This window comes from Thamnophis elegans, chromosome 13 (genome assembly GCF_009769535.1).
Source record: "Thamnophis elegans isolate rThaEle1 chromosome 13, rThaEle1.pri, whole genome shotgun sequence".
Lineage (NCBI taxonomy): Eukaryota > Metazoa > Chordata > Lepidosauria > Squamata > Colubridae > Thamnophis > Thamnophis elegans.
The window spans coordinates 16,944,378-16,964,974 of NC_045553.1; the positions used below are offsets into that span (position 1 = coordinate 16,944,378).

General features: G+C 48.2%; 1 protein-coding gene across 2 annotated transcripts in view; it reads left to right on the forward strand.

Annotated features, from left to right (window-relative positions):
- LIMK2 (LIM domain kinase 2) overlaps positions 1-20,597 on the forward strand; it is a 60,235-nt gene that overhangs the window by 11,309 nt on the left and 28,329 nt on the right. Inside the window, exons 1-2 of one of the 2 annotated variants that reach the window (XM_032230115.1) lie at positions 2,746-2,958; positions 19,367-19,502. In XM_032230115.1, the coding sequence (XP_032086006.1) occupies positions 19,485-19,502 (18 nt within the window). In that variant the 5' untranslated portion in view covers positions 2,746-2,958; positions 19,367-19,484. Of the gene's footprint in view, positions 1-2,745; positions 2,959-19,366; positions 19,503-20,597 lie in introns of those variants that run through there. The other variant, XM_032230114.1, reaches the window with a different exon arrangement.

Here is a 20,597-nt window from a genome sequence, read left to right on the forward strand (position 1 = left end):
CCGCCTGTTCCAGCAGAGGAAGGCTGTTGACAGGCGTCCTGTGGATTAGCCGACTCCTTGGCCTGCTGTTGTGCTGCTGTGTAGCTGGCCATCCTCCAGGCAGCATAACTTTGGCTGGGCCGAGGAGGGAGGAGGCAGCTCTCGGACAGTTTGGGGGAATCTCCCAGCCGCTCCTTTGGCCCAGGTTTTTCTCCCTTTGCTCTTACAGAAGCTGTCAAACCTGACGTAAAGAGGACCTCACAGCCGTTGTGCGATGCTGCTGCTATGACCTGCAGACACTCCCGTGCAGCTACGCAAGTCTAGAGCCTTTTCAGCCACTGCAGCATGCAACCCCTGAGCCCCCATTGCGTTTAAGTTCGGGGTGGAGGCGCCTAATGAGGGGATGTTGGTGGGAAGGAAACGGTTCCTGCCCACTGAGCTCTGGCTCACCATTGCTCCACACTGGATGGGACCTGGCTGAGAGAGGATCTGGCCTGGAGCAAGTAGCAGGACTGTTGCCAGTTGACGGAGGGCTAGTGAAGGACCGTTAGCACAGCCTGCGGTTTGAAACCAGCAATGACTTTGGTGACCCTCCCCAGCCTGATCCAAAGAGAGGTTCACTCTCTCCCCTCAGAGGGAGGATGAGAGTCATTTTAGTCTAGACAGATCTTTGGGTCATTTTTGGCTTAGTTTAGGCATGCTCAACCTGTGGCCCATGGGCCACACGCAGCCCTCTTGTGCCTGAGGGGGCCAGAGTTTGTAAGTGGGTTACAAACATGCCAAGGGGCCAGTGATGCCCCAGGCTTGTTCTTCGGAGGGGGAGGGGAGGTGTTACCCTCTGCTTGCCTCCCCTCCCTTTTCTCACTCTGAGAGCACTTGCTGTACCCTGACCAAGAAATTGTCCTTATGTCCTTTCTCTTGAGGAAGGAGGACTGCAGGTGCATGGTGGAGCCCCCGGGCTTTGGTCTGTCCTGCTTTCCCCCCACTCCAGTCTCCCCCTGCGCAAAGAAAACAGTCTCCCTCCCCTCAAGAAAATGTTAGTGCCCCCGTTTCTGTTTCTCACACCATTAAGCAAAGCTACAGAACGTGAGAGCATAACCTCAAACTGACAGGAGGGAAGTTCAAAGATAATATGAGAAGGTCCTTATTTCACAGAAAAGGAGAGTAGAAGCTTGGAACCAGCTTCCAGGTGGAAGTAGTGGTTCAGTCATCAGTAATTGAGGGAGATAAACATATAGCAACAGCACTTAGACTTATATACCGCTTCAACAGTGCTTACAACCCCCTCTAAGCGGTTTACAGAGTCAGCCTGCTGCCCCCAACATCTGCTCCTCATTTTACCCACCCCGGAAGGACGGAAGGCTGAGTCAACCCTGAACTGGTGGGACTTGAACTGCCAAACTGCAGGCAGCCAGAGGGCAGTAGAAGTACCTTGCAGTACTGCATTCTAACCACTGCGCCACTGCAGCTCTTGTCCATCATTTGACAAAGACTAAAAATAAATAACAACAACAACAACAACAAAGCACGCATGGCCAATTTCTGGAAAAATAAAAGATAAAGTGGACAGTGAACAAACTTGGTTATGGTTAACAACAGGTACATTAAAGAAAGAAAACAGAGTCACTAATCCTGGCTGCGCAAGAACAAGCTATCCGCACAAATGTCATTAAGGCCAAAATCGAAATATCCTGTGATGATGCCAAATGCAGACTTTGCAAAGAAGCTGATGAAACTGTTGATCACATACTCAGTGCTGTAAAAAAATCACGCAGACTGATTATAATTGCCGCACAATTCAGTAGCACAAATGATCCATTGGAATTTGTGCAAAAATTATAATATTAAAACAGCAACAAACTGGTGGGAACATCAGCATGAAAAAGTCACCGAAAACCAGATGGTCAAGATCTTGTGAGATTTCCGTATACAAACGGACAAAATACTGGCCCATAATACACCAGACTCACACTGGTTGAGAAAAATAAGGTCACAATCATAGACATCGCAATACAGGTGATAGCAGGGTCGCCAGAAGGAACATGAAAAAATCGCAAAATACCAGGACTTAAAAATCGAAATTCAACAACTATGGCACAACCAGCAGTGGTAATTGGCACACTGGGTGCTATTCCAAAAGCACTGGAATTACATTTAAAACAGTTAAAAATTGACAAAATCACCATCAGTCAAATGCAAAAAGCCGCACCTGCTTGGATCCGCACACATATTACGAAATACGTTACGACGTCCTAGGCCCCTGGGTGGGGCCCGACTAGTAACCAATGCAAATCCGGCGAAACAACTGGCCGCTGTGATACAATGTATAATAATAATAATAATAAATAATTGATTTTTTAAAAAAAAAACAAGCTCCAAGGGCAGATTTGATGGGCCACTAGATCTTTTTCCTACCATCCGCTTTCTATGTTCCTATGATTGGCTTTAAAGTCGAGACTTGTCCCTTGAAGATTGGAAGACCCCCTCTTTCTTCTGGATGTCAAGTGAAGTAGAAGGGTTGTGCTTTGTTTTTGCTGACACATGAGGGGGGACAGAATTTGTTTGGGCTCTGACTCCTCAGTTCCCCTTTGCTTTTGATGTTTTTGTTCCTGTGACCTGGACCTATGCTGGGTGGGGCAGACCTCCAGCTCTGTGGAAACGACCATCGGAGGCCTCTGGATGGTTTCCTTCCCACCCTGTCCTCCCCCACGGCTGCTGCAGGCAGTAGGCTCCCTCCCATCTGGCCCCTTCTGACCAGTTAATGTGTCACCAAAGGACTGCCAGGAATGTGCCCGGGTCTCTGTGTCAGGTGTTCTCCGGGGGCCAGCCCTCTCCCAGGAGTGGCGCAACCTGCTAATCTCAGCACAGTCCCTGGAAGAGGCACGTCGCTTTCCTCTTCCCTCCTTGGCTGAGCCCAGAGGGCAGGAAGGGCATGAAAAGGAAGACGCCTTGTTCATGAACTCTGCAGCTAAGCTCCAGGTTTGTTCTGTCTTGGGAGGATGTTGTGATTCACATATTCGGGTGGTCTGAAGTGGCTGAACGCGTGCTGGCTGTGGGGATTCTGGGAGATGAAGTCAACAAATCTTAAAAATGATGTAGCACAATGGTGTGCAGCCATCTTTGTGCTGAGCAGGGCCCTGAAGCTGCCTTGTAAATACCAATTTGGATTCCATTGCACTAAATTGTGTTTAAATGATTTTTCTTCTTCCACGGCATTAAGTGCTCACGTTGGATTCCTTCTGCGTTCGAGTTCAGAGTCCAGCCCTCGCCAGGCTGGATGGTCTCAGAATTCTCAGGAATGGCCAAGTTGTCTGTCTACAGCTGAAGCCTACACTTCGGGTTGCCCAGCCTGGAGGAAAGGACCCAGTTTTCCCAGACAGGGCAGTTCCAGAGACAGGCATTCTTTTCTGCTGTCATTGGACTGCAGTGCCCAAAAGTCTTTGGGAGAGACCCATTTCCTTTGTAATGGGGAAGTTGCCTTTCAAAGGAGAATGGAATGAGCTGGAAGGGACCTTGGAGGTGTTCTAGTCCATCCCCCTGCTCAAGCAGGAAACCCTATACCATTTCAGATAAGTGACTGTGTCTAGACTCTTCTTAAAACCTCCAGTGATGGAGCATCCACGATTTCTGGAGGCCAGCTGTTCCACTGGTAATTGTCCTCATCGTTAGGAAGTTTCCCCTTAATTTTTAGCATAGCATCACTTTATTTTCCATTATCTGGATGTCTTCTGAATGGGTTGCTAAATATGTTTGTAATACACTAAATAAATACTCAGCCACGGTTGCCCTGGCGTTGAAGTGCACATCCCTGGGAAGGATCCACATTGCACAAGACGGATTCAAACATTTCATTGAAAAAATGTGTGATTAGGCAAATGTCTGTGGAGATTCTCAATCATCCAGGCCATGGTTGTTCAAAGGGGCTGCTCAAAGGAAATTAGGCATTTTCTTGAAATGTTTTGCATCTCACCCAAGAAGCGTCAAGCCAGGACGAAAGAAGCTTCTTGAATGAGAACCAAAACATTTTCAAGAAAAAAACCAAGAAAGTCCAGTTCTCATCCAAGAAAGCCTTTTGAAGAGCATTTTGGAATTGTGACTAGGCAGTCCCTCTGTCTCTATCTATCTAGCTATCTAGCTATCTATCTCCATCCATCCACCATCCATCCATCCATCTCAAATTTCTGCACCATTTTATCAGGACTGTCGTATTCCTGTCTGAGCAGTGAACTCTTTATGCTGTGAAATATCTTCTGCTGGAAAGAATATAACTTTTCTTGATTCCTTGCCAGACTCTTACTTAGAAGCAGACCTGGGTTTCATAAGGCATTTCCCGTGTAAAGGAGTGTCCTGAATCCCTAGTTTGGCTTTAAAGGAGTGTCCAGGTGGAAGGCCTTAGCATTGGTTGATTTGGTTGGGCCTTTTGAACTTTTATGCTTGCATAATAGCATGGTGGAAACAGAGGTAGAAGACTTGACTCACATACTAATTGATTGTTGTTTGTATAAGGGGGGTGAGAGGGTCAGATATTAAATGAAGGATCCATTGGGAACCCCATGTCAAAACAACAAACCTTCTGTGCAGCCAGAATTTGAAAGCAACATTTGATAAGGTTCAGTATTTGAGTAAAATGGTTCGGTTGAGATCAGATCGACATATGTGGGACTGATTGGGATAGATTGAAGGGGTGATACTGAAATATAATTTTATGTTATTTTACTTATCTATATGTTAAATCATGTTTTATTTCATTTTCATTTTAAATTGTTTTTATAGGATTTTATAATAATTGGTGTTTGGAACTTTGTATTTTGATATGGCCTATGGGCTAATAAAAAGGGCTCAGTGGCTAAGATGCTGAGCTTGTTGATCAGAAAGGTCGGCAGTTCAGCAGTTCGAATCCCTAGCGCCGTGTAACAGAATGAGCTCCCATTACTTTCCCCAGCTTCTGCCAACCTAGCAGTTCGAAAGCGCGTAAAAAATGCAAGTAGAAAAATAGGGACCACCTTTGGTGGGAAGGTAACAGCATTCTGCGCGCCTTCGACTTTGAGTCATGCCGGCCACCTGACCATGGAGATGTCTTCAGACAGCGCTGGCTCTTCAACTTTGAAACGGAGATGAGCACTGCCCCCTAGAGTTGGGAACGACTAGCACATATGAGCAAGGAGAACTTTTGCCTTTACCTATGGGCTAATCAATATACTAAACTAACTAATCTCAGATCTCGTGTCTGTCCTATGCAGCTACTACACAATATTGGGAAAATACAGGTAATACTACAGGGTTCCCACATACACTGAAACATCTTTTTGAATGTGAAGCACAGCCCTTCTGCTGGAGGGGTTGAAGATTACTTGAATGTAATAACATGGAGAAATAAGTTAGCGTCATTGCATCTTGATAATACCAGGATGATCTCACTCGGCAGTTTCATATCAATGACAAAGTGGCACCCGGAGGGACTTCATGTAAATTTTGAGGAGTGACTGTGTCGCCAAGCATCCGTTGCATTCTACCCAAAGGATGGGAATGGAACAAGTGCAATTCTTCAATCCCAAATTCCTTAGTCTGTAGATCTAACCAAGGGAAGTTGAAGACTGGCCTATAATTTTTCCTCACCAGGATAGGTTTCTTAAGAAAAGGCCCCAAATGTTGCCAGCTGCCCTGCTGTTCCTCCGTGAGGCTTCGTGGTACACAGCAAGACCAGTTCCCATAGCAAACTTGCACAATTAAATCACTTGTGTTGGGCAGCTGTCCAAAGAGCAGAATCAATACCAAAACGACAATAGTTTTGGTGCAGCTCTTGAGCTCGGGAGTAGCATGTAACACCCAGTTGGTCAACACACCATTCAGTGTCTGCTTTGTCTCTCCTCACTATTGGGGGGTTGTTGCCAAAGCATACATTCCTATCATTCTTGTGTCGCACCTCAGAGCGAGCCATTTTGTAACTCTGGGCAAAGCTGAAACTCCCATTTCCTTTTAGAGCACTGCAAAATGCACCTTTGCATCCTTGCTGGGAGGAGGGGTGACTTGCCCTGTGATGAATTTCTACCCTTTGAAAACTAAAGGAAGGGTAACACTTTTTTTTTTTGCCTCCCCCTTTATCTGATATTTTTAAATTTTCTCCCATGCAAGGGTTATGTCACAGCTCCTTTTCGAATTGAGGATCAACAGTCACCATCTTGTTTTCATGCTTGGGTTGGTCTATAAGTCCTTAAGATGCCATTTTTGACTTCCCCAGAATTCTTCATCATCCAGTAATGTAGAAACTGGGGACAGGGAAGAACTGGAAATGCCAACATTTGACCAGATGTTTCAACTGTAAGGTCTTCAGTTCAAAATCTGCCTGAAAGTGGAAACTGTAGACTGTATGTTGTTGTTGGTGATAGGTGGTGCATGGGCCAGATTCCTTCCTGCCTCCAGAGTAAAAGAAAATGGCTGGTTCCCAGCTGGGAGAACCTGAAGGCCGCAGTCTTATTCCTTCTGCCTTAAGGGATACCCTGGCAGTCCTCTTCACAGAGAGTCCTTGGCTTAAAAGCACAATGTAGCCCAAGATTTCTCTTGCTAAGCAAAGCCATTGTTTTGCCCCATTTTATGACTCTTTTTTGCCACAGTTGTGAAGCACATCACTATGTCAGGGTTCCAAGTAATAGACCTATAGTAAGCAAACTCGGAGGCGGACGAATTCCTCAAAGAATAGCTTTATTGGAGATACCATATTGGCACAAATCTGGTGAAAACCGACTCTGAAGGTTCCCACGGTTTTCACCTAATTAAAAGAGAAAGTTTTCCCACAACCCCAGTCAGTCAGTCGCATGGCCCAATCAAGACACTGTCTGGTTGCCTGGTGACCTCACTCCTCCTGCCACGGTCCAGGTGTGAGAATATCCTTGGTTCCCAAGGGAAAGTGTTTTATTTTGGCTACAAACCCCAGCTATCTCTAATTTCCCCCTCCCTATCCCTCAGCTTCATTGGGGCAACACTGAAGCTGGGTTGGTCAACCAAGATAGTCAGGTCAGCTTCAGGGTTGACAGACTGAAGTGTTAAGAGAATCACGTAGTTGTTAAGTAAATCCAGCTTCCCTCATTGCCTTTGCTTGTTGGAAGCCAGTGGGAAGATCACCTGAGCTCAGAACAAATGCGACTGTTATGAATACGTGACCATTGCCAAGTGCCTGGATTTTGATCACATGGGGATGCTTGCAATGGTCGTAAATGTGAAAAAGTCATAAGCCACTTTTCTCCATAGTGAGGGGGAGGAGTATCCAGGATGGGTTGACTTTATCCTCTCGTTGATTGGACTGAGTCATCAGAGCTCTTGGTATAAGCCTCTGGTCCACCAGGCTCCGCCCAGTTTTAGACTCAGTCCACTCAAATGGACGGTTGACCATCCTGGATCTCCAACAGGTCGAAGATATTCAAGAAAGAAAAGGAAGGAAAATTCCAGTGTCTCCCTCCTACAGCATCCCAGGCGAGCTGGCAACTCCCTGGACTGTAAGGATCGGCCAAAAGCCCCTCAGGGGGCGGCCCGCCGCCCAGGCTTCTGAGTGAGACAAGCAACACTCAGAAAGGAATTTGCCGGGTGAGCAGGAGACGGAGGGCAGAAGCCTCTGGCAGGCACGCCCGGCTGCAAGGACGCCAGCAGCGCCGGAGACTTCCCCAAGAGCCGCGGATCGTGAGAAGGGACAGGTAGGACGGCGCGGAGCCCCCCCGCCCCTGGAAGGGAGCCTTGCAAACGCGGACTGCCCGCCCCATTGGTACGTGACCCACCTCATTGGAGGGGGCTCATGGGCAGAGCAAGGACTCCAGCGGCATGGGAAGTGAAGAAAACGGCAGCAGAGACGCGCGCAGCTCTTCGGAGCACAAGCCGCCCAGCCAGAAGATTCAAAAGGGGCGCCTTCGTCTCCTGGCAAAGGCGCCATCTTGAAGCCATAAGGGACCATGTGTTCCAAGATGGCGGCGCCCAGAGGCAACAGGAGACTGGCAGGACACAGGTACTGGCAACAACAGCCGGCAGTCCCACCAGGTTAGTGACCACCCCTCAGGCGGCCCAGAGAAGGGGGGGGAGGAAAGGCAGAGACAAAAAGAAGCACCTCTCCCCCAGGGCAGAGCTGGAAGCAGGCGGGGGTTCAAAGCCTCCCAAGCAATCTAAATAGGAAAGGAGGAGGCATTAAAGACTGGAACAGATTTGCAAGAGGGCAATTGGCCTCAATGCAATCCCATGCCAGGGAAAGAAAAGAAAAGCTCCCTGGAGGCCCTACAGCAGGTGGGACTGCAGGGGAGACAACCATTTGCAGGCAGAATCCCCTTTGACACCCCTAGTCCTTGGGGTCTCCCTCAGAGGTGGCAATCCCCTCCCCCATGCTGCCTCTCTGAGATCAGCCTCTGCCACCACCCCCCCTCAGACAGGCAGGGGCCCCCAGCCAGCAAGCTCCACAGGGGCCCCCAATTTTCAGACATAATGATGAAGGGCTTCCAGCAATGCCTGACATTGCTGCAGCAGCCTCAAATGCTGCCTCAGTGGCATCCTCTCCTAGGCTACCTGAAGGGCTGGAAACCCAGGGGGAGGACAGCTTTAGCTCCTCAGCCTTATCACGGGAGGAGAGTGAGCTGGATTGTGAGGAGGGGGAAGTCAGGGAGGATGACCTATCCGATGACATAGGCTTGCCCCCCCCTAAGCTGACCTTCACCGGGTTGTTCCAGCCTTTGTTATATAAATCACTCCTTTTTAAGGGTTAAGCAGCCGCCAGGCTTGGGAACAGAGCAGCAGAGGCACCGCCTCAGCAGCAGGGTTTTCTGCGGAAACCAGGTTTGAGGAGCAGGCCATTGAGACTGACACAGTGCCTAACTCCAGGGCCTTTCTTGAATCGGTCAAGTGCCAAGGGGCCACTCCCATGCTCACATCCACAGACAAGGCCTTCTTCCAATGTGGATCAAGACATGGAGGGGGTGCTATCCACCCACCAGGGGCGCCTCGGCTTTGGCTCTGCAACACCCTGATTTTGCCAGGGGAACTGAGCAGGCTCGACGTGGGAAGACAGGAAGGCGGACCTCACCCTCCGAAGAGGCATCAGGCAGCCGCTTGGGCGGTGAAGGCCGCCACCACCGCCTCATTGTTAACAGGTCTCCTCTGCTCTGGATGCAGGAGCTGCAACAACGCATCCCCATTACGAGGTCAGAGCGCACCAGGCATCAATAAGCTGGGGCGGTCATCCAATCTGTGGCGGATGCCTCATTGTCTGCAGCCAGGTTTGCCTCCAGGGCAATTGCTCCACTGTTGCATCTCGCAGGCTGCTGTGGTGAGACCAGTGGCAGGTGGAGGTTCACCAAAGGTGGCGCTGGCATCCACTCCTTTCACAGGAGATGTCCTTTTTGGACCCGCTCTGGACCCCTATCTGGTCGAGAATAAGGACTAGAGGAAGGGTCTCCTCACAGCCCCTAAGTGGGGACAGTTCAGGACGGTGCCTTACTCCAGACGGCCCTGTTCCCGGGGACAAGACTTCGGGTCCTCCTCCTGGGGTTAGGATCCCTTCAGGGGTTCAGGGGCGGGGTACTCAGGTGCCAGGCATTACTAGGAGGCTCTTCGGCAGGCAGAGATGCCAAGATAGGCAGCAGAGGGGCAGGCAGCAGAAGCGGCCCTTCCGAGGGAGCGGAGGATGTGGCGGGGGGGGATGCCCCTCCCGCAAAAACTAAGGCCAGAACCCCCCTGAACCCCCTAGGGCGGCGGTTGGCATACTTCACCGACTGCTGCGACCGTGCCTCATCAGATAAATAGGTTCAGAACACCATGAGGCACAGTCTGGCTCTGGAACTCCTGTCTAAACCCCTGGGGTTTTTCCAGAGCTGCCCGGTTTCAAATAACCCGGCACGGAGATTACTGATGCAGCTATACAACTCCTGCTGGACATGGAGCCATCCAGCCAGTGCCTCTAGACAGCAGGGCCAAGGGCATTACACCATCCCTTTCGTAATCCCCAAGATCTCGGGGATGGAGGGCAATTCTGGATCTGAAGTGGCGGGACCGCTTCAATCATTACAGGAGGTTCAAAATACATTCCCTCCACTCCATCTTGGAGGGAATCAGACAGGGAGACTTCCGCACTTTTATAGTCCCCACAGAGGCCTATTACACATTCCTATCATTAGGGATTACAGGAGGTTTCTCAGGTTTAGCTACCTGGGGCAGCACTCCCATAACCAGGCCTTGCCCTTCGGCCGGTATTCCTCCCCGCAAGACTTCACCAAGGTAATGGCTGCCTTAGCAGCGAGCTGGAGGCAGATTCCAGTTAGGATTCTAGGCCACCTAGATGACCTCCTCATACAGTCATCCTCCTTTGAAGGGGCATTAGGGGATCTAGATATCACCTTGCCATTCCTGAGGGAGCACGGGTCTCGGGGAATCCGGTTTAAAAGCCAACTCTACCCTTCCACCTAGGCTCATTCACCTAGGGGCTCTGATAGACTCAGTGGCAGGTAAGATATTCCTGTCACCCAAAAGACAGTGCTCGCTAAGACGACTAGTCATCCAGGTAATCAAGGGAGACAGGGTGCCTTTAGCCACATGGTCTAGATGGTTAGGCACCATGGTCTCAGCCTTTGGCATTATTCCTTGGGCCCGTCTCTACATCAGAGACCTACAAGGGTTCCCTTGCCGTTCCAGCAAAGACACAGGAGCTACTCCCAGGCCAGGGTTCTTCTCCCGGCAATAGTTCCACGCTCACTGATCTGGTAGACGTCCCCGGCGATAACCAAGGGCGAATTCTTCAGAACGCCAGACCGGGTGACGGTAGCCACGGGTGCCAACCTGTTCGGAGGGTGGGGGGGCGCCCACCTACAAGACCAGATAGTGCAGGGACAGTGAACCAGAGAGAACTGACTCACAATATCAACTGGTTGGAACGCAGGGCAGTTCGCTTGACCCTAGAAAAATTTCACCACCTCTGTCAAGGGACAGACACATTCCAGCACCCCACAGACAATATTGCACCCAAGGCCCACTTAAACAGACAGGGGGACCAAGTCGAAGGCCCTCATGCGGGAGGCCAAAAGGCCGGGTCAGTGGGCCGTAAGGAATGTTCTCTCCTTAAGGGCGGAACATATAGCGGGGGTGGACAACATCAGAGCCAATTGGCTCAGCCTGGCAGAAAGTGGACAACTCGGAGTGGAGATTGCACCCGGTGATCTTCAGAGAGGCGATGGACCACCTCTGCCACCCGGAGTCGAGCTATTGCCACCCCCCACAACACCCAGCTCCCAAGGTTGTACGCCAGGTACCAAAGCCTGGGGGTCAGAAGGGGCGGACGCCCTCCTAGGCCCCTGGCCTCGGGGACTGCTCTACGCTTACTCACCCTTGCCCCGGATTCCCAGGGTCATCCAAAAATTCTTTGGGAGGGGGCGGAGGTGGTACTGGTTGCCCCCTATTGGCCCAGGAGGCCATGGTTGGCAGACCTTCAGTCACTATTGGGGGACAGAGCGCAGAGGATTCCTCAGGATAGGCTCTCCCTCAGGCAGGGGTCACTGGAACACCCGGAATCCCAATGGCTCCAATTGACCACTTGGCGGTTGATCGGAGCATCCTGAAGGAGGAAAGACTTTCCATCAAGGGGATAGAGCCCTTAGTGCTCAGATTTCTTCAGGCAGGCCTGGACAAGGGGTAGACCCTAACATGTTTAGGAGACAAGTCTCGGCCATTTCTCAGCGCTTCTATGCGGTAGAGCCCAGGCACTCAGTCAACAACCTTTGGCAAGGCAGTTTCTGAAGGGGGCATCCAACCTCACACCACTCACGATACACAGGGCCCCTCCTGGGTCTTGAATAAAGGGGCTGGATGCTTTAAGGGGGCCCATTTGAACCATTGCGAACAATGTCTCTAAAGTTTCTAACCCTTAAGGTGGGGTTCCTAGTGGCCATCAAATCTGCCAGGCGGACATCACAGCTGCAGGGCCTGTCCATGGAGGACGACCTCTGCATCTTTCACCAGGATAGAGAGGTGCCGCGGCTGGACCCTTCCTTCATTCCTAAGGTGGGTTCATGTTTCCACAAATTACAGGACCTGGGTGTGCCCAATTTCTGTCTGGACCCTGCTGACCCCCTAGAGAAGAAGTGGCACACCCGAGACAGAACCTGCCCAAGAGAAAGTCCGAGGCCCGGTTGGTCTCCTACCATCTGTGGTCTCTGGGAAAAAAGGTGACTTCCAACACAATAGGCAGGTGGTGAGGACCTGCATTGCTACAACCTACCAATCCCAGGGCATGCAGGCACCAAGCCCCATCACAGCACATTCCACACGAAGTGCAGCCACCTTGGCATCCTGGGCTACACAGGCCTCATTGGCGGAGACATGTAGGGCAGCCGCAGGGTCTTCTTCCTCACCCTTCGTGAGGAACTACAAGCTGGACACCTTTGCCTCGGTGGAGGCTTTGTTTGAGCGCAGGGTACTACAGGCTGTCCACAGGGCAAGGGAGACATCTCACCAGGCTTAGTTTGGCCAGGGGTCTTCAACTTATTACCCACCCTAGGGACGTTTGGCTTTGGTACGTCCCATCCTGGATACTCCTCCCCCTCACTATGGAGAAAGGGCGTTGGTACTTACCTGATACGCCTCTTCTCATAGTGGGGGGGAGTATCGAGACCCCCCCCTGTCATGGTAAGGTAACATTTACTAGGTTGTAGGTTGTAATAACATGATCAAAGTAGGATTCAATAAAAAGTAGAAACCTTAACAAGGTCTGGAGTGGATGGTTCAACGAGTCGGATAGAGTTCTTCGTCTACAAACTGGGCGGAGCCTGGTGGACCAGAGGCTTATACCAAGAGCTCTGATGACTCAGTCCAATCAACGAGGGGATAAAGTCAACCCATCCTGGATACTCCCCCCCACTATGAGAAGAGGCGTATCAGGTAAGTACCAACGCCCTTTTTCAGAGCTGCTGTAACTTCAGACAGTCTCTAAACAATTGCAAGTCCCGGAATACCTGCATTTACGTTGTGTGTTGCCTTTCGAGGAAGCTCTCAGCGACAACATATACATAAAAGTCTGACCCAGCCTGCACTGCAGGGGTGATGTGCGGTGTTGGTGCTGTACAGCAGAGAAGCTCCTTCCCATCTCAGAAGAGAAGCAGGACCCAAATCCAGGGAGGAGGTGCAAACTCAGCAGAACATCCCAACCGGGCCAGCCTGATAGGCCGGTTGTCTCCTGGAATGGCACAATCGACCTGGTCCAGGGTGAAAAAACACAGCATTTAATTATATCCCAGGACTGAATCTATGTGTAACAATTGCCTAATGTACTATTATATTATTATTTCCTGACAGCTAGAACAATTAATCAGTGGAACAGGGTGCCTCCAGAAGTTGTGAATGCCCCAACACTGGAAGTCTTTAAGAAGATGTTGGATAACCATTTGTCTGGAACGGTATAGGGTTTCCTGCCTAGGCAGGGGGTTGGACTAGAAGACCTCCAAGGTCCCTTCCAACTCTGTTATTGTATTGTATACTGAAAAGCAGGAGATTCCAGGCATCAATAAATCCTGATCCATATATCCACAAGATAATCTCCGAAATCCATTACTAGCAGAAGTTGTGATGGGCATGGACGACTTTCAAAAAAAGAAGGCTGATTTCTTGAAGATGAGATATTTGTGGCCATGGTGGTTCTATTTTCCTTCCATAGTTGGAGATGGCAGTGAGAAGTTGTGTATTTGTGTTGGTGTTTCCTGGAGGGCATCTGATTGGCCTCTGTGACTGGGCCTTGCATGAATTTGTACTGATGCCCTGGGGTATGAACTAAAGACTACCTCCACAATGGTCTACCCCTGCTTGGCAATGTTCTGTGTTAATAGAGCAGCTAAAAGTCTATACACACGGATATTGCATTCCTCAAGGCCAAAAACTACAAAGGTAGCAATTAGACTCCAACATTTGCACATTAGTGATTGCATGACCTCTGTAGATGTCACACGCTAAATAAATAAAGTAGCTGCCCTCAGCCTTTGTTTAGCACTAAGAGGAATCTGGTCCAGGACGCGTGACGACAGAGGACTAATAAAACATATGGGTTTTTACATAGAATTCAAGCAGACACTAAATAGTTGGAAGTTTCCAATTTTGCTGTCCCTGAGATACCATTTAACAGAGGAAATGGAGATGTGGGGTGTGGATCTCAAAGCCCTCAAGACCCTGTTCCTATAGCAAAGTCCCCTGAGTTGCTCACAACAAGAGATAAGTGTTGTATCTTATGATTCATGATGAATGTACTTATGATGGCTATGATCATGATTTATCACTTATATCTTTTATGTGCACCAAAGACAAATTCCTTGCATGTCCAATCACACTTGGTCAATAAAGAATTCTATAAATCAAGCAGAATTTCAATAATATTTTTTTAAAAAGCAGTCACCACAGCAAAGGAAAGTCTTGAGGCATAAAAATAGCCTAAAGCTAAGGCAGATTCAGAAACCTGCAAAGCAAACATACTGTAGACAAGACTAATCTAGGTGCTAATGGTATTCTCCTCTGGAGAAGATACTGCAGAACTGGGACACCATGGGACTGAAAAGACCCTTACCAATAGCCAGGAGGGCCTTAAGAAGACCCCTGAAAAGCTCCCAGCCAGTTTGGGTGAATGCAAGCAGGGGGAGGGGGAGCCTGTGCTATGAAGAACCTTAACAATTTTCGTGGAAAAGACATTCTATAATTCCATGCAGTTGGAGGAGCCCTGAAATCAGGCTCTGATCTCTCATTCCAAGTGAGCTGCCTCAGCCCTACTCTGACCTCATTGCAAATTGGGAATGGTTTTGAAAACTGGTTCCAAATACAAATGCATTGCGGCATTCAAGATAGGAAATTCCCAACACAAGGAGCATCAAAATAGTAGTACAGTATCCCTGTCCCAGGAGTCCTGTAGCTGGAATTTCCACTTGTTCTAATAAAGGGTTCTTAGGTCCATCAGGCTCTCACAGATGCTCCAACAATGAGGACAAATCATGAGTGCTTTCTAGATTATGTGCTTCACGAAGATTATTTTTCAAGAAGTGGGGTCTGCAGCCTTCCATAGATTTATCACCAGTTGTTAGGCAAATAAGCTGTCTACTAAATACTTTCCACTCAAAGTATGAACACAAAGAAGTTAAATTAAATAATATTGGAAATAATATTCCAAATTATATTGGAAACCATCCAAAGTACTTCCTACGGCTCCAACTTCAATGTAAAGGAGAATCCTTGTAGCCCAGGGTTGAAATGAGGGCTCCTTGGGTTAACCAAGCTCAGAGAGCGCCAAGGACCCCTTGCTTAACTTTCCAGAAGGCTCTTTTGGTTGATAGTCAAAAGCTACTGAGAAGCCCAGGGAGAGCTAGCAGCATTACGTTTCCTCTGCCTGCCTCCTAGCAACCCTTTCACCCTTGAGACAACAGGATAAAGAGTTGAAAGAAATCTAATCTGATGCTGAGATATAAAGAAATAACTCTTGAGAATATAAAGAAATATTGTTGAAATGCTGGGGGAAAATATGGGGAATTACAAAGTAAGGATAACAGTTAGTGGAAATACAGATGATAAGCCAAGAGAATGACCTGGAAAATGATGGAATTCTGGATTTATGAAAGAGGATTGATAAATCCCAGAAACTTTTAAGATGGGAAAAAGAAAAACTGAAGAGAGATTGAATTCTGTGACGGCGTCTGAATAATGATCAAGGTTGCTAGAAGCAAAAGGAGTAGAAAGTTGGTTTCTTTGACCAAACTTAAACTAGGACATATTAGTGTAAAACCCTGAGAACCCTTATGGACGTTTTACTGATACTAGACTGAAATGATAATGATTTATGGGTTTGCATATGAATAAAGGATGGGCTATGGAAAGAAGAGAGATACCTGCATGTAGCAGGCCTGTCTGTATTTTTATCAGAAGCACCTACAAAGCTAACCAAAGTTATTAAATTTGTGCTTATTGTGAAGATTGAAAGTCACTCTTTTTTCATATTTTTCCCCTTTTTTCTTTTATTTGGCACTTTGTATTCTCTCTTTATTTTTCTTGTCTTCTGAGTTTGTATAGTCTTCTATTGTTGTTTTCTTAAAGACTTTCAGCAACATTAAAAAGGGAAAAAATATAATGCTAAGTATCATAGCAAACTTTGGCTGTCGGCTTGATTTGGCCTCTATTTTCTTGGAGGCAACTTTCTCCTTTGCCCTCAGGGTTTCCGCAGCTGTAATCCCATCCTTTGCAGATCGGCTGTTACCTCCCAATCGTTCAGGTATCCACCTCTCTCTTCTGGAGGAAGCTCCTCCTCCTCTTCCACCCTCGCGGGAGAACTGCAAAGGGAGGGAACGTGGTGCCTCAGCCAGTCTTGACTTCCTTGGGTGGCCCCTCTGCAAGTACCTTGGTCCTCCTGCACAATTCCAAGCTGAGCTGCCCTTTGGGCAGTTCTGAGGAAGGAGACCATGAGAGCTGGGGCAAGCCCACCGAGGAGCCCCTGCTGGCCCAGCATCTGGCATTCCCGTGCGAATACTTTAGGAGCTGAAGGGCACCCTTGCTGGGGCTGAATAGACGCAGTTGGACAGGTTTGCTGCTGAGCTGGTTTGGCCAGTGCTCTGGAGATGGGAAGCTACTTGTCTGCCTGGGCTTATGTCACTCCAAGGAAGCCCTTTTGGTAAGTGTGCCTTCCTGCTTCCTTGTCTGCCTAGTAAATCTTGTTCCCAAAGAGAGGCAACCATTTGCGATGTCAGAGCCTGGAAGCCCTTCCCTCCATCAGCCATTCTCCTACTTAGCTCAGAAGCCAGGTGAAGGGAGGATAACTGCAGGTGTCTTTTCCCTGCTTCAATCTGTTGTAGGGTTTTCTGTCCATAGAGCAGATGCAAAGATGAGAAGAGAAGGGCCAGGGAGGCCCAATAGCAATCTTGCAGTATTTGAGGGGCTGCCACAGAGAGGAGGGGGTTAAGCTATTTTCCCAGGCGCCTGAAAGTAGGACAAGAAGCAATGGATGGAAATTAACCAAGGAGAGAAGCAATCTGGGACTAAGAAATTTTCTGACAGTGAGAGCAATCAACCTGTGGAACAGAAGTTGCCTTCATACTTTGGGGAGCTTCATCGCTGGAGGCTATCAAGAAGAGACTGGACTGCCATTTGTCAAAAATGGTGTAGGGTCTCCTGCTTGGGCGGGGGTTTGGACTAGATGACCTACAAGATCCCTTCCAACTCTGTTAATCTGTAAATCTGTAAAGTGGAAAGTAATAATTTATTCCTGAAGAGACGGTTGCAACTTTATACATGAACTCCATACTTGATTGAACTCAATATGTTATTGGAATATAGCACTGATCCATTATTCCTGGCCCAGACATTAGTGGTTGGTGGGACGTAGCATCTGTGAATATTAGCGTCCATAAATGCCTCCTTTGTATTCCGCATGAGCCCCAGATTGTTAGGAGGCAAAATGGGTGGGAAACCCTCTCTCTTTCAAAGTGTTCCTAACAATCTGGAAAAAGGCTTGAGGTGAGTTGAGAAGGTGAAGAGCATTTTTGATACTGAAGGGGGCGACAGTAAGCAGGTTTACTAGTGGACTTTGAGGTAACCATTCGATGTTCCCAACATGGCAGCCTTTTCAGTGAAGGCAGCAATGTCTTATTCTCCAAATTCTCTCTCTTCTTGCCCATCTCAAAAGGTGCAGGGAAGAATATAAAGAACTCATAAAGAAGTGCTGATGCTCAGAAGCTGTCAATCAGCTACTAAGCAACCACCAAATTATCCACTGGTTTTCTTTAGGTGCAGAGTGCTTTGAATCTGGGCTTGGAACGTAACATGCTGTTTTGTCAGTTCAGTTGAGATTGCAAAACACGTAAAGATTTGAATCCGTTCATGACATCTGCTAGAGTAGACAGAAGTGATTTTCTCTTTTACACAGCAATAGAACCTTGTTTTAAAGTAAATAAAAAATGTCCCTGAACATAAGGAAAAGTGATACCAGAGGCCCATCTCCCAAAACACCTTCCTTGGAAACCTCAGGTAAATGTAGAAGGACCAGAATAATGGGATGCCTCCTTCAGTGAATTTGCTGTCTATTCCAGGAGGAGTAGAAAGGACGGTGTGGGGCACGATAATAATTTCTTTCCTCCATGGAAATTCCAAACTCATTCAGTAGGCACATATATACTATATGGAAAACTGTGCCGGGGAACTCCTGCATCAAAATGTTTTGGTAGATCAAAGCTACTTTAAAGGCCCTTCCCCCTGTTTGCCCTGAAACTGGATCCAGTTCCCAGTTCTTGGACCAGCCGGAGCCAAAAACAAAAAGGGTTTCAGAGGGATAGACTTCTGACGGGGATCAGATTTCATGTTCAGTGGCACGATGAAGGAGTTGGGGGACTGGAGCTCTCTGTGGGAAAGCATGCCTAGTGAGTGAAACATTGTGATCTGGCCAGCATCGGCCTGTTTCCTCTTGGGAAGGTTTCAAGAGTCTGTAGCTACAAGCCAAAGAACTTCCCCCACCCTCTCCCCATGGAACAGATCGGTCTTTGCTGCAAAGCTAATGAATTTGGGGGGGGGGGGGACAGCTTTGCAATCTTGCCAAGGATCTTGGGCCTAAGTGTTTGTCGCAAAGTGTTCAGAGTCACTGCAAGAATTTATTTTTTTGTTTCCATTCTGGGTTTCTTTGGTATTTTCTTGCTCCATGAGAGCTTAGAGTTTTCCAGTCTCATTTCTTGCTGCTCAGGCGTGACAGCAGCTGCTCCAGGGTTTTTTTTAATAGAGCTCAGGTTCTGAGCCATTTTCCTCATGCCCTATCTTCCAAAAGATGCTTCTTCTTTGGTTGGGGGTATTCCTTGGATCCCTGGCAGCTTCTTAGTCCCCAGCAGATGGAAAGAAGCCCTGATTGTTCAGGAAGGCTCACTTTGCCTCTAGCCTGGGCTTTCTTGTTAGATTCTCCTTCATTGTCTCTTTCCCAGGTTAAAGAGATGGGAAGAACTGCAGGCCTTTCTTTCTTTCTTTCTTTCTTTCTTTCTTTCTTTATTATCGTTTATTGAATTTATATTGCCTCCTATTCACACATGGCAACTCAGGGCGGCTTACACAATATAAAACATCATATAAAACTAATCAAGAAGAGTCATATAATAAATTACTATAATAAAATCACCCCCCACTAAAATCAAGCAACATTGGGGATTGAATTAGTACATAAGATCTGTCTGTCTGTCTATCTCATTCCATCCATCATATTTAGAAACTGTCCATCTCCTTCATAGAGGGATCATGGGTCATATGTGCAAATAAAATGTTAAAAACATTTAAGCTGAATGTAAAAAAAATTAAAAGAGGGTAAGAGTAATTTAAAATGTGACTTTAAAAGGGTGTCCAGCAAATAAAACATCCAGCCCTCTTCCCCCCCCCCCACCAGCTGCTCAGAGTGCCAGGACCTCCTCACCAACTGGTACTACGAGAAAGATGCCAAGCTGTACTGCCCCAAGGACTACTGGCGGAAGTTTGGGGAGTCTTGCCATGGCTGCTCGCTGCTGATGACGGGGCCCGTCATGGTAAGTCTTGTTCCTCAGCATGGCCAGCTAGCACCCCTGGCTTCCCTTCGGGAGAGGCGAATTGCCTTTCTTAGCCACAGAGATGGGATCGATGGGCTTCTCCATGATTGGTATATAAACACGTATCTTCCAGAAAGTAGGTGCTGTCTTTCAGGAAATAGCACATGAGGAGGCATCCTCTCCACACGTCTACTGAGATTCTCAGTCATCCAGGTCATAGTTCAGTGGTGGGTTTCAAAAATTGTTCGAACCTATTCTGTGGGTGTGGCCTCCTTTGTGGGAGTGGCTTGCTGCCCATGTGACCGGATGGGAGTGGCTTGCCACCCATGTGACCGGATATGAGGATGCCGACGACACTTGTCAGAACCACCTTAAATTACCTCACACACAGCGCTGGCATGCATAAGAATATGATGTAAACTTGTTTTTTAAAAGGCATCTTTGGTTTGCGTTAAAACAACTTCAACACATGCAATGTTCTGATTGCACCACAAACGCAGTAGTCATCCTTACCTTTCACAGAGGCACTGAGTTTTATAAATATGAGCATGATAGTGTAGAATAATCATATCCAAGGACCAGTGGTGGGTTTTAAAAAAATTTGGAACCTCTTCTGTAGGTGTGGCCTGCTTTCCGGGTCCACTGTGGAACCTCTTCTAACCGGTTCGGTAGATTTGACGAACCGGTTCTACAGAATAGGTGCGAACTGGTAGGAACCCACCTCTGTCATAGTTGTCTCAAAGCTGCTTTTTCAAAAGGCAACTGGACTGTTGTTTCCTTGAGGAAGAAGAAGACACTTCTCTTCTCATCCAAGGAGCATCCTCAGTTGTGACTGGATGGTGCAGGGATGGGAGGAGAGATAGATTCTGGCAGGATGGGTGTGTGCGGAAGGATTGCATTTCTTTGCAGTCTCTCTCCCTCTCTCCCTCTCTCCCTCTCTCTCTCTCTCTTCTCTCTCTCTGAGAGCCATTGAGGGCACTTGGGGGATTGGATCACCTGAATCACCCTAACCCTCTCAACCAGGGGTGATTTCCGTCAGGCACTACTTCTGGTTTGCTCATGGGTGTGCCACTCATGCGCTTCATGTATGCTGTG